The 14,257-nt window shown below is 39.6% G+C and overlaps 1 protein-coding gene and 1 long non-coding RNA gene across 2 annotated transcripts in view; one reads left to right on the forward strand and one right to left on the reverse strand.

The window, feature by feature from the left end:
* The window catches only part of LOC116976039, a 45,757-nt gene extending 40,698 nt beyond the window's left edge, over positions 1 to 5,059 (reverse strand). The window contains exons 1-3 of the long non-coding RNA XR_004412854.1: positions 4,777 to 5,059; positions 4,615 to 4,687; positions 3,556 to 3,676 (exon numbers count right to left, since the gene is read on the reverse strand). This is a non-coding gene — a long non-coding RNA (uncharacterized LOC116976039). The remainder of the gene's footprint in view (positions 1 to 3,555; positions 3,677 to 4,614; positions 4,688 to 4,776) is intronic.
* Positions 5,060 to 5,474: 415 nt separating this feature from the next.
* On the forward strand, positions 5,475 to 8,945 carry six3 (SIX homeobox 3). The gene is made up of 2 exons (XM_033025522.1): positions 5,475 to 6,252; positions 7,859 to 8,945. The coding sequence occupies exons 1-2, from the start codon at positions 5,570 to 5,572 to the stop codon at positions 8,049 to 8,051; spliced, it is 876 nt and encodes a 291-aa protein (XP_032881413.1). The 5' UTR covers positions 5,475 to 5,569; the 3' UTR covers positions 8,052 to 8,945.
* Positions 8,946 to 14,257: the final 5,312 nt, after the last annotated feature.

Raw genomic sequence — 14,257 nt, forward strand, 5'->3', positions numbered from 1 at the left:
ACGGGAACTGATTTGGCAAATTGTTCTTTCATCATCTGTCAGCGGGTTTTTTTGGAATAAAACAACATTAAAAGAAACCTTTTATCCTCATTTCGCTCTCCCTCGGGGAGCGCTATACATTTGTTTCGAATAATTTACTTTAAGATTTCAAAAGACTAATTGATTTTTAAGTGCTAACTCAGTGGGGGGAAAAGCACAATGCCATACGCCAAAAGCAAGCAATTGGCAATCGAAAGGTTACCTGAATTTCATGGCAATCGTGGGTTTTTATTCGGGAGAACTCAAGATGGGCATCTGCTTAGAGCCGCTCGAGGGACCGATTATGTAGAGGCAGTTAAGTCAACTTTTTTTGACTAAAGCAGATTGAAATGTCAAGCCGACTGACCAATGAGCCATGATAGCACCATATGATATTATATTGTGTTGAACTGGATTCAGTGCTTTTATTCATGTAACTAATTCGTTTTGACACATACACACATAACCCGGTAGCAGGAAGCCCGGCGTTCACCCTTCACCCTGTCCTCCTCCCAATAACTTCACCACCACCCCTCTCCCCACCCCCACCACCCATCGCCACACAAAAAAAAAACGCTACTAAATTTCTGGGCTCGGACTCACATCTTTGTTCAATTCATTAGAAGTAACGAGTTGACATAAGGTAAATCGGCGGTAAGGCGCCTTTATTTCTTGTCTATAGGGCGACCTCATTAAATATCGCTAACAAGGCGTGCAAATCCCCTGATTGGACAGACGTCGTGTAACGCTCTGCCCCTTGCAGGATGTACACTTAATGAAGGCAACGGGAACAGTGACGGACAAGAATTTCCAAATGCCCCAACTAAATGAGTGAGAGTTTGCAACCGTATCGTTTGATACCTGTTTCCATTTTCAACACAAACTGCACATATTTTCCGAGGCTGATAGCAAATACGATTGTAAAAAGCAACGGATCCTTCTAATCTATCAGAATCTTATCGTCGATATTCTGAAATGATATAAACATATTAAAATCCACAGCGTAAGGGGCTTGGCCATCAATGTTTCATTTAGATAAAAGTTTACAGTGCGCCTTCCCCAGACGCTTGATTATTAAGATTGCCCGGTATTTGTTTAAAATATCGCAATTATAAGAACAAACTTTTAAAAGATTGGTGATTTCAGCAAATGCTTCGGACATCCGCTGCTGCTGATTGCGCTTCAATTTGTAAAGTCTCATCTTTGTTTTGAAATCTCCTCCGTGAGCTCATCCCTCCCGAGATCTGTCGACTTTTGACTTTGGGAGTCTCGAAATATCTGCGTCTCTGCATTTCTGACCTTTTGGACATTCCCGCTGCATCACTGGAAGACGCGCCCTTTCCACTTCCAGGACAAACTCCGGAATCGTCCTGTCTCCCGAAAAACACTTCCTCGTTCCTTTGCTTCCCTGTAGAACTGATTGACCAGGTTTTGCGACATTTCCCCTAATACCCCTCTATGCGTCTCTTTGGTTATATTGAGTGTGTAGGAAATCGAGTTGCGTTTATGGGGCCGGATAAAAGTAATGTCCGTGTGATAATTGTAGTTGGTGAAGGGAAAAATGGTTAGTCGGCTTTGCAGCGTGCTGTAGCAATAGGGTTAAAACTTAAGCGGTGTCTTTTCAGCCCAGATCTGCGAGCGGGACAAAACATAAAGCGGTTAATCGGTGGAATTTTATCGTAATCGCAATGATACCGGCGTAGAGTTGGCTGAGAAGGGAGAATGCTCCATATTTCCTAATTAATGGCTGAATTACATATATTTTTTTTAAATGTCCATGAACGACCATGAGTAGCCGTGACCTATTAGTTTTACTTTATAATACTTTCCGCCTCATATTACAAAGACTGGACAAGCAACAATGGAATATGTTTATTTAGGCGGGTTATGATAAATTAAAACGAAATATTTCATCTTTAAACATCCAATTAATATAATATTCAATAAATCAATATAACATGCATTTGACTTGATTGTGCATTCAAATTAGTCGTATGGTTTTCTATGTGATATGTCAAGTGTACTGGAATTTGATTTTAGGCGGAATTTAAAATTTCCATTTCTATGTAGATGTTTTTTCCACCTGGGTGTAATTGTCTTTCATTGTTGTAACCGCTTGCATTGAAATGATTGAAAGTACAAACGCTACCCTGATTTATCCGATAAAACCAGATGAAAGCCAGACGCTGTAGCTTTACAAGTGCACAGATACCAAAAAATGCTTATTAGTGAAAAGAAGACATATATTTGTTAAATGGTCAATCCACGATCCAGTGCGAACATATCAGACACAGTACAATTAATGATGTATGCAAAACTAACAATGAATCATAAAAGTAATATATTTCAGCCCTGAGGATCAATGGCACACAGTTCAGGCAACAAATGAATCTGAGCTGGCTTGGTATTGAAAATAGCGTTAAGGGATACAGGTCCAGTGAAGCTCACATTTAACCAGCCACCTTAAAGATACAAGGTCAATGCAAGAGGAAGGAATAAAGGAAACAGTAGTGGAGGATACAAAACAAATTGAACATTTAACAATCAACACAAAACAAACAGAACAAAAGCCAAATTAATGCATCTAATTGTATTTGCGACACCAGGACCGGCAACAGTGGCGTGACCACACTAAATATATAAAATAATCAATTCGCCAATTCCACCCCGTGAAATAGGTAACAAGTCCAAAGTCGACGGTCCCATGTTGGTTTAACAAAAAGAAAACACTATAGAAAGTTCTTTAAAAAAAAAATCATTATAGCGTAATCATTCTACCATATGCTAACAGATTGAACTAATTCTATTCATAACGTTATTAAATACATAATGATTCAACATTATTTTGAAGTACTCATACTTCCGCTTCCTCACCTCTGTAAACTTTGCGGGTGATCAAACAGCGCTGGACTTTCCACGTTAAATGATAGCCGGGTTTTAATACTTTGCCAATACTGGCTCTTCAACTTCAGTCATATGCTGTACTGTTTGATGTTATGAAAAGTGCAAACCGACAAGACTCTGTGACGGCTACAAAAACTTAAAATAATTTCAATTAAATGGAAACTTACAGGGAATTAATGCAAGGCATCTCCGGGGAGAATCCTGGATGTAGTAATCACCTCTTTCGGATGCCGGTCTATCACTTTGTCTAATTGCAGAATGTCTTCATATTTGTGAAACTTTAATGTCTCTTTCTAGTTGGGAGGTTACAGTTACTTTGAGCTGGACAGGACTCAGAGCTTTGAATGAAGCTCGTTCATTGCAGATCGCCGCTACAAACAGAAGCGGCCAGCTGCCGTCATTAAAAAGCGATTTACACCCAGTACTCTGCACACAAAGATTGGGCGAATAATTATGTGCTTGTAGCTTTATGAATGTGTCTCTGGATGGGCTCTGACAAGCAAGTAGTTCTCCGCTTTTATTCTTAACACCTGCAAATGTATACATTATATATAGGAAAAAAAATCTATACGTTATTTTTACTTTTTTACATAGTTGCACAGAACAAAAAAAAAAATCATTAATACCACCTACCATTTTCAATGATTAATGTTGAGGTGTGTTGCCGGTCGTTCGTGAGACTGCTCGATACAAGGAAACCTTTGCCTTTTTAAGGCGCTCTCCTTCAGCGAGCGGAAAAGCGCTTCCCATGTGCCTGAAACAAACACGCAAATAAATAAATAAATGCGGATTTCTCTCGCACCTCACATGGTTAATCTGCGGGGATAATAATCCAACATTTTAGAAACATTTCGCCAAACATTCTTTCCCCACCCTTTTGTTTTGTGAAGCAATGAACGAAAATTAAAGTGATTACGCAAATAGACATTATGCTGCTCTGAGCTCCCTATCCTCTTGTGTTGTGGCTGAATGAAACGATTTAGAGTATTTAAATGGGCGTTGATGATACTTTTTAATAGAAATCTGCAGCAAATGTGTAATACAGCATCGCTGTTTCCAGTTGAACAACCTTCCCAACCGGATCTATTCATGTGCCACTTGGAATTAGTTCATGCGGATTGCCCGATGACAGGAGCGCAAACAGTTTGCAGTCCACTACCATGCCCATACCACCCATTAGCGTTATTATCTTTGTGCACCGCAAATTCGCCCTGTTCCCTTTTCCCCCCTACAAAAAACAGCAATATCTTTTCCTTTCCATTTGAGTTTGGAAAGCAGATCGTGCCATTACCGTACACCTCTCGTTTCCTCCGATCTGCTTTGGAATGTGCAAGAGAACTAAAAAAAAGTTTTGAATTCCTCAATGATTTTTTTTCCCCTGTAGAAAGGCGGCTTAGGATAATTATTTCAGCTTTATTGAAAGCAGATTAGTTGAAGTCTGGATGCTGCGTTTCAATACGCGTTGTACAATCCGGTACAATGTCCGTATTGTTCGCTACTGTGTGTGAACCCATTGAAAATATACACTTTTTAACACCAAGTAAAGTCCTGTCTAAATATACACCGTAAGGCTGGAAAGACATCCATGACCCGTACAAATCTTTGTAAATCACACTTCCATAGTTACAGAAGCCAAACAAAAGAGCCAACAGCTCAAGATGCTGATTAAACCCTTCTTAAAGGCAAACATACCTAATCATAAAATATACGGGGACTGCACCGATGGCCAATAGAACGTCTGGCGCTGGTACCGTTCGAATAACAGCTTTAAAACATAAACCATGATTTCAACAACTACAAGCCAATGATTAAATATGACTTTGTTTTTGTTCTAATACAGCGTGTTACGTCTACCTGCGAACTATCCACATCCGTTCCATGGACTCCCACATAACCTATCTGCGCGATGTCTTTTACACAAGCTTCAATGATCCATGCTCAATGTACAGTATCATTATTTGCAGGATCCAAAAAAAACCCGGCTTCGGGTTGGCAGTTACGCTATTAATTAGGAGTTGCGAGCACCAGGAAAGCGCGATGCTAAAGGCAGATTAAAACATACCCTTTCTAGATATAGAGCCATGACATAAACATGGGTCTAATGATCTCATTTTTATTTTATTCCCCAGTACTATAAATGCTCATACCAGCAGAATGAAATGAAACTACGTGCAAATCATGTGTAAACTGTCCCACTTAGGAGCCCTCTATTCCAGCCAACACCACAGGCTCTCCCATTTGCTTCCCCCCTATCTTCCAGACTTAAGGAGAATTGTAACGATCGCAGTAATATTTTCGCCCTCTAATCACTCGTCCCATTCAGCAATATGTGCGCGGTGAGGCTTTCACATGTGAACTTTTGGAGAGGTAGGTGGGCGATGTGGAGATGTATTTCAGATAACCCCTGCACAGCCCCGAAGTGGTGGATGCCTCTACGTTCCGCTGCTTGATTGGCACGTTTGACAGTGATAGACAGCGACGCCATGGCGACGGCACAACGACACTGCAAGACCCAATAGAAAAAGCGAAAAAAACCCACCGGCGCTCCACACAGTATTTTGGGGATATAATATGAGGGAGTGTGACATTAGTCGATTTCGTTGCATCTGACACGTTTTTGTGCTTTTTCAAATCATCAGGCCAGTCCATGGTGTTCAGGTCGCAGCTAGAGCTGTACAGCGCTCTGCCTCTCCTGCCAAACTCAACCGAGAGCGCGTTTCTCTTCCTAGCCAGCTCCCAGCCCCAAGAAGAGTTGTCAATGTTCCAGCTACCGACCATCAATTTCACTCCGGAGCAAGTGGCCAGCGTTTGCGAGACGCTGGAGGAAACGGGAGACATCGAAAGATTGGGACGTTTCCTTTGGTCTTTACCTGTGGCGCCGGGGGCATGCGAGGCAATCAACAAACACGAGTCGATCCTCAGAGCCCGGGCGGTTGTAGCCTTCCACACGGGCAACTTCCGAGACTTGTACCACATCCTGGAGAACCACAAGTTCACCAAGGAATCGCACGGCAAGCTTCAGGCGATGTGGCTCGAAGCGCACTACCAAGAGGCCGAGAAATTGAGGGGTCGCCCACTGGGGCCGGTCGATAAGTACCGCGTCCGCAAGAAGTTTCCCTTGCCCCGGACCATCTGGGACGGCGAGCAGAAAACGCACTGTTTCAAAGAGAGGACCCGCAGCTTGTTGCGAGAATGGTACTTGCAGGACCCATACCCAAACCCTTCCAAAAAAAGGGAACTGGCCCAGGCAACCGGCCTCACGCCGACTCAAGTAGGGAACTGGTTTAAAAACCGTAGGCAGAGAGACAGAGCGGCCGCCGCCAAAAACAGGTTCGTGGTTTCCTTCCAGGTCACCCTGTTCCCAGCGCGTCAAATTAACATTTAAATACTGTTTCAGGAACACAGCAAGTGATCAGTAAATCACGATAAATAGCCTCGTAAGACATACCTTATTTTTTTAAGTACCTGAATGTTTGCAGCTTTTTTCATAGGCCGGGGCAAAATGGGATCACAAGCTAAACTTTTCTAATCAGTTTGGTCAATAAAGAAACTTACTAATTGATTTAGGAAGAAGTTACCGGATGATTTAGAGCAATAATTAATTAGAAATTGTAAAACAACTAGCGACATTGGTACCTCGGGATTGGCAACAAAAAGATACCAACAATAGCCAAATGCGATTTCACTAAAAATAAAAGACTTGAGGGTTTTAGTTTAAAATATTGCTCATTGTAGTTGGATAAGATAATCGTAATTAATCATAAAATTCACCGTAAACATTGTTTTACTCATGTCCGTGTCCTTGTAGTAAAACATAACACAGACATTTAGAGAGGGCGTCGTGAAAATAAATGAGTTTCTTCTGATTCAGAACCACAACACGCGTCACGTCATCTGGTTGGTTTTGTGCAAAAATATACACATGTAGAGTATGGAAGGGTGGAACTGGAAGAGAATGTGGAATTGTAGCTTCCCGAAGAATGCGGTACTTTCTAAAAAGTGAACGGATACACAAAGCAGTGACTGCCTATTTCGAAAGTAAGATAACACAAATGAAGTGAGATTTAAAAAAAGGGTAAACTGATCCAGGAAGATAAAAAAAAAACACAGTGCATTTTATAGCGTGATATGTGAAATCCTATCAGTATGTTGTCACATACTGCAACACAATCGGCTCCCTTGTTCTGGATAAATGGACAGAAATATAGGCATGGTGACACTATTTTCCTAGCAGTTAATGGGAACCAACTCAATACAATAAACATGATATTAGCTTTTACAGCAAAACAAAGAATGTGTACTTGGCGGGCATTCAAATCAATGTAGGGCATTATTTGACTTGATGACTATAGCAATATTTTTATCCAAAATAAACTCATTATATTTGCGTTGCCACCTTTAATGTTCTTCTAAGCACTTCCAGTTGACATTATAAATATTAATTACTGAAAGGGTGCATAGTAAACACTGGATTTAGGCATATCTTGAAACATAATTTAAGCGTGCCATAATGAAAACAAACAAGACCACTTACAATTTTAGCTTTCGAGAAACACGTTCATGATCAGCTTGACAATGAAACTAAGGATAACTTTTAAAGCACAATGGAGTGCAACTGTTTACAACAAAGTGCATTTTGTTGGTGAGCATCATGTTAGTTGAAACCGGCAAGCGAATTGTAATCTAATAATTTAATAATCGAATTGGGAAGATTTTACCAACTTCTAAGTAAGATTTCAGTCCGACGTATTTGCGTTAAAAGATTATTTAAAATATAATTTAAAAACGCTGGACTGCTTGGCTTTTCAGAAGCGCCGTATTTCAAGTAATTTTGTAAATATGTACATCCCTTGGATTTCTTATCCTATGATATTGCCTGATTATGCTCTTATTTGTCTTTCGCCCACTTTTTTACTTTGCTGTTTGACCCGTATAGGCTGCAACATCAGGCAGTCGGACAGAGTGGGGTTTGTACGCTATCGGAGGCGGGCTGCACTGGTCACAGCGCGGCGGAATCTCCGTCCACGGCCGCCAGCCCTACCACCAGCGTGTCCAGCATGACAGAGCGAGCCGAGACGGCCACGTCCATCCTATCGGTAACCTCCAGCGACAGTGAATGTGATGTATGATACAAAAGAGAGAGAAAGAGAGAGAGAGACACAAACTCGTAATGCATTCACAGAGGAATATGGACATGAGATGAAAGACAAACATTAAAAAAAAGACAATTTAATGACAATTTTTAAAAGACAGAAATAAAACAGATTCGAGAAGAAAAGAAAGTGGCCGAACAGTAAAAGGACGAGCACATCTGATCCAGCGTTTTCCATGGAGGCCCCCGTATTGCATGATGTATTTTATATCTGAGGAAATAATAATCTACATTAATATTTTTTACAAGGAACTGCAATGAAGAGGGAATGAGAGAATTTTCGTCGCCTTTGTTGCTCTCTATAGTCCGAGTGCTGGTCAGACCCCCCGAAGCCAAGCTGCAATCGTTTTTTCTGTTCTGCAGACAATCATTTTTCGTAAGCACCTTTTCTACAATTCTGTTACTGCCTATGTGGGTACTGGTTATGTGAAAGAATAGTTATGACTGTAACAGATTTTTATTTTTATTTCAAAATTTTATATGAATTATGTATATCTAATGACGCGATCATCCTCCCAGTTTGTAATATATGTGTAGAAATGCCTGTATATGAAATGCTTCTGTTTCTCCTTCTTTCTCTATCTTTCTGGATCACAGACTCAGTGTTTTTATGCATATTGTGTGAAGCGTCTGACGAAAGTGCTAGGTTCTCTACAAAATGGGTGGTTGGGGTAAAGCCCAGCTGGATAGATCTGTTGCAATGTAACTTTATGCAAAGTGCTATTTTGAGTATTTTCAGTCAGAATGAAGTTATATTATATCACTCCCCTTCATGTTGGGCGCTTATTAGTCACTGTTTCTTCAACTGCGTGTTTATCTATATGTAAAAAAAACCTTTCTAACTCAAAATATAGTATTCCGTTTTCTTATACCTGCTGGCTTGTCGTGTCTTTCTCTTCAAAGTATTTAATGGTTCGAAATACTTATCCGTAGACATTTAGTAAACGGCGCATCGTGTTCGCTGAGACGCCAAAGCGGAAAACAAGACCTATCTGTCTTTTTTTTTTTGCTGATTTTTTAAAAATCGAAGTTTTTAACGTTATAAAGGTTAACATCACGCATTTACGTAATTTCTGTATTTGTGTCATTTCAAAGATCAGGGGGAAAGAAAGCCACACATGCGTCTTTTCCCCATCGGTAGACTATTTCCACAAAGTAACCACATCCGAGGAACATGTTTTCAGCAATTGATATAGACTGATTATACAAGAAATGTGGGTTGAGACACTAACTTCCTCCTATTTATGGCGGTAAATGAAAACAGTAAATACGGGGACTCGCCATTTAATCAGCTAATCATATTACAGCTCCTCCCCGTGAATCTTAAGTTCATTGTGAAGTGTTGAAAGAAGTCTTTATTTGCATGACTAACAGTCCACCACCAGCACCTTTGCACTAATGTCGTTCATTGCCCCGGGCTGTTAATTCAAGCGTGAATTAAAAATAGAACTGAGCCCTGAACTTGTTTTCACTTGTGAAGTTTTTGAAATCTATCCCTGTGTGCTTTGGATATCTGATCGAGAATTTCCGTGACGAGTTTTTCTGGCAACTAAAACGAGATTTAAATGAGGCCCAACGGTTAACTGAAGAAAATAGCAAGCAGGACTAAACGATAGACGGTTTTGCAATTTGATTAATAAACATTGATTAATTTTGATTACACAGAGGTACACACACATCTATATTATGTAAACATGAGGATAAATTTGTAATAAATATCATAGACATAAAGGTATGGATGACACAGTGGTAAGCCTCCCAAACTTTCCGAAGTTATGAATGCTGATTAGGGACAAGTTGGTTTTGTGTCACTTTATCACTGGAGTGATTCCTACTTTCTTATTTCGCAACAAACGTAACTCGTATTCATGTTCTTGGTATAGCTACAATCTGACAAACCAAAAAATAATAATAGATGTAGCCATTGATGTGCGATTATTTGGATTTTTCATGAAAAGTTCGTGTTCGCCGCCAATCTTTTTAACTACTTGGCAACGGCGCGTTTCAGTATGCGCTGGATGGTGACAATTGAATCTTTTGGAGCTGTTGTTTGTGTGCGAGGAACGTAATCTTTCCGCCGCGGATTTCTGTTTCTATTGAAACCCATCTGAGTAGAAAAACTCTTAAAAAGGGAGACGGTGTTTTGATTTCATAATGAAAATGCAATAATATGTTTTGAAGTGGGGCTTTCACGACGCCTTTCCTATTTGGGCTGCATTTGTTTTAATTTTTTTTACTTTGAAGATAGTAAGTTACAATTTATCAAGTGTTTGGATATTTTAAAGTAAAACCTGTTAAGAACATTGGGTTATATCGAAACTCTATTTTAAATTACTGCAGCATAAATAAGAGTATAATTTTGAAATGTTGCACTATTGCACAGTATTAATATCTGGGTTCGGCAAGTATCATTGTTTAATAGTAATATACACGGGTGTAAGGATTATTCATGATATACAACTCAGAAATCTTTACAAACTCTGTTGGTCGATTTGGATTTGAACGTACGATGGTTTTTATTTTGCCATTGAATACACCACACTGGGGAGAAAAGCGACCCAAATAAAAGGCTGCCATACAAAAGTGATCGTAGCGCCTGCTTGAGATCCTGCACAAACGTCGGGGAGATTGTGCTGAGGACACCGCGGGAGAAAGAGCAAAACGCGGCACCGGATTTCAATTTTGTCTGGAGCTGGGTTTGCAGGAAGGAAGCAGCAGGCCGCTCCGCGGAGAAGCGGCGAGCATGCGCGCTCCCGCCGTGTTAATTTCAAAGAGTGAGTTGAGCTCAGCTGCCAAAACAAATCGTGTCAGGCGAGCAGAGATAACATCCACTTATTAGTGAAAGCTCTTTGAAATAATGGTCTGTAGTTTGAAAGTGGCAGCGCTGGCAGTATATGCCTTTAAAGAACGCTTTACAATGGAGATCTTAGGAAGGTTTAGTAAGAGTAGAGAAGTCTACTGACTTGGGGTTGGTTTGTTCTTGGGTAGTGGATTGAGACGGAAATCAATGAAAATCCTAATTTAAGCTTTCTGATTTGTTAAATCCTCCTGCCCCGGCAAGATACGGCCTATCGCAAGTACCGAGCCAGGGCGGTTTCCCTCAGCTTGCCCAATACCGATTATTATCGATGGGTCTTCTTCAGACCTCCATTAGTTTATTATCCATGACTAGTCTCGCTGTTGATGAAGATGAAATTTATCTAAAGCCGTCAAACAGATGGCGTAGGCAGCATTTGACTTCGATATTCCACTCGGGCGGTAATATGCCAAATGTACCAAAGCATTCAAGAAGCGCAGCATATAGACCACAGCTGCTGTCTCTCTGTGTGCCTTGGTGACGAGTTCGGTGCTTGAGACCCGACACGTAGCATGCCATCTAAAAGGCCATTCCACAAGCACAGAAATATTGGCTATTTTCTATTTACACGAGGGCGCGTCTAACTCTGCGTTTATTATCGGCGTACCCAGTTTAGAAGCAAGAAGTCTGCTATAATGCATCTACCCACCTACCAATTACAATGGTATTGTTGCCAAACAAACACATTGATACAAATTATTTTGGTATTGCGTGTTCATATCGAATACTAGGAGATTTTATTTTGTATTTACTGAAGTGATTTTAATTTATGGTTTCAATGCGATAGCCTCCTAAAAAACGGTTGAGCTATGAACGTGGTCTGTTCCGATTTTGCGATTATTTGGCAGTTTAGCAGAGTAGAATTTTCTTTTATTCGTGTGTAGCCATGCGGTCCTTACTCCAACTCTATGCACCACTCGGAGTGACTCGGGGAAAGGCAGTCAGCCGGATATATTCCAGTCTAGAAGAACGGGAATAAACATAGAGATAAGATAGAGTCCGACAGCTCCCGCATTATGTTGCTTTTACCCCGTTGTACCATGGATACCGCACATGTATGTGGTATCTTCCCGACGCACGCGAGACATTTAGTCTTTTATTGAAATACAAAGTATTCACGTTAATAAATTGAAGTGTGGGCAATGTCGAAAGAAATTACTGAATACACTTAATTCGTTTTAATTTGGTAATAGATTATCATAACTTACTGAAATAAGCTGTTTAGTGTAATTCTAAATTCTCATTAAATATACGTTGAAACTGACTTTAATCGATCATATTTCTCACCTTACATTGTCCATATTACATCCCCGATGACTAGCCATTTATTTGTTTTTGCATGGAGACGCTGGTAGCTGAACGTAATGAAACTTCATGATACCCCAACATTCTGCAACTTCATAATCACAATTAAAAAAAAAAGATTTCCTAATTAATAAGATACATAATGTAATAAGAACGTTTATTCTTGGTTTGCCGAATAACTTGCGTCCTTATCTTTTATTGCAATCGCGTTATTTTCAATCTTCCAGATCAGGGTATTTAGTTATTGTTCATTGGCGTACGCGATCTTGTCCCGGGATAGTTTATGCAGGTTTATATTTCCCGTAAATGTTATATTTGTTTTGAAGGGCGGGCGTAGGATATGCACGATGGTGAAAGTTGCAGGAAAGTTGTTTGAGTGAAAATTCAGGACGTTAAAACACACGCTCTTCAGGAATCACATAATGTGTTTCTCTTTCCCAACATTGCTTCGACTCGATGCAAATTGCTGAGACATATTTAATCGAAAGTTATTATTTTCAATTACAAAACGGATTAAAAATGTTTTCCATGGTTGAATTTAAGTAATTAACAACTGAGAACTTGCGGTGGTGAATTTGATTAGTGAATGTTAGGAACTGTGTGACCTGCCAGTAGATTTCATTCATGCAGCCGCACGTCGCGTTCGATTCTTGTTTCGCTGTTATGTTCATTCTTTGCTGATAAAAAAAAACATTATTTAAGACTATTTGGATTTAAAACTGTAATTCTATTAAATAGTAATTGAAGGATATGATACAGGATCAACTGCCACATAAGCCGCCTGTTTGAACTTTGATTTGTAGTCAGACGCAGATGGGATCACGGCCTTTACAGGCTGATTGTGGAGCCCCGGCATGGAAGACAGCAACAAGAGTTTAATTAATTTGTCTTCATTCAAATGAAGAAAATTGATAGAACATTCGCTCTGTTCCAAGATAATTTCAGGCCAGTTTTAACCTCACCATTCCTTTTGTGGATTAAATGGAATTAAACACTTTTTTTATAGGTTGTAATTGAAATGGTGGGATTCATATTTCTATGACTGTTATTCTTCCTCTGAGACAGGCCGTTTGCCGTTGAATTCATTTCGCCTGTTTGTAGTTGAACATTACCTTTGTGTTTTCGGAAACGTTTCCAAGTGGAAGTTATAAACGTTATTGTCAGATCCATAGTTATAGCGACATCCGATATCGCATCAACATTACATTGGTAGACTGGATTATTATTATTTACCAAGTTCATAGATTGTTTTGATCACATATTAATATCTTAGAATCCTGATATAATTTAGCACGTGATCATTACGCGATTAGTAATTTCAACACATTAAGAATATTTTCCAAAAGAACATATTGAAACAGTACAATACATTGGGATGTTTACATATATTGAGTCTAAATTATAAAGTAGATATGCTTAAAGTTTCGAGCACGGATAACTTGATTGTTCGAAGTCCAAACGCATGTTTGTTAATACTTAGCTGTTCGAGTTGCAGGTGTTTAAACGCGTGCGCCTGTTTTAGCAAATGGATAAAATGTGACTGTGAAACATTTGGATATATCAAATACAAACTGATCTATTATTATTTTGTATATATCGAAATCTGATGTATTTTTAAAATAAATTATAGACAGTGCTTTTTCCACCTTCTCATATATATGATATATATTCAAATTACTTCATTTAAAGGAGGTTGAACGTAGTGAATCGTTTGTCAGGGAATCTTAACTGGATGGTGGCACTTGTTCTAAATATGATGCTGATAATGCCATAAAAGTTAATTAGTTATAATTACTTGAACACGTCATATGCGGAAATAATAAATCCACATTAGTTTGCAGTTAGGTATTTAAAGCAGGTATCAAACGATAGCTGCCTGTAGAGAAACAAAGACATTACAGGAGTCATGTTAGACAATGCATAATACATCAACAAATTGAAGTGTTAAACATTACGGCACATTTCAGCACTTATGTTGCTAGTGCATCGGGTTCAGGGCTCTAATAGGTCCATTTTGTCTC

The sequence above is a fragment of the Amblyraja radiata genome, chromosome 8 (genome assembly GCF_010909765.2).
Source record: "Amblyraja radiata isolate CabotCenter1 chromosome 8, sAmbRad1.1.pri, whole genome shotgun sequence".
NCBI lineage: Eukaryota > Metazoa > Chordata > Chondrichthyes > Rajiformes > Rajidae > Amblyraja > Amblyraja radiata.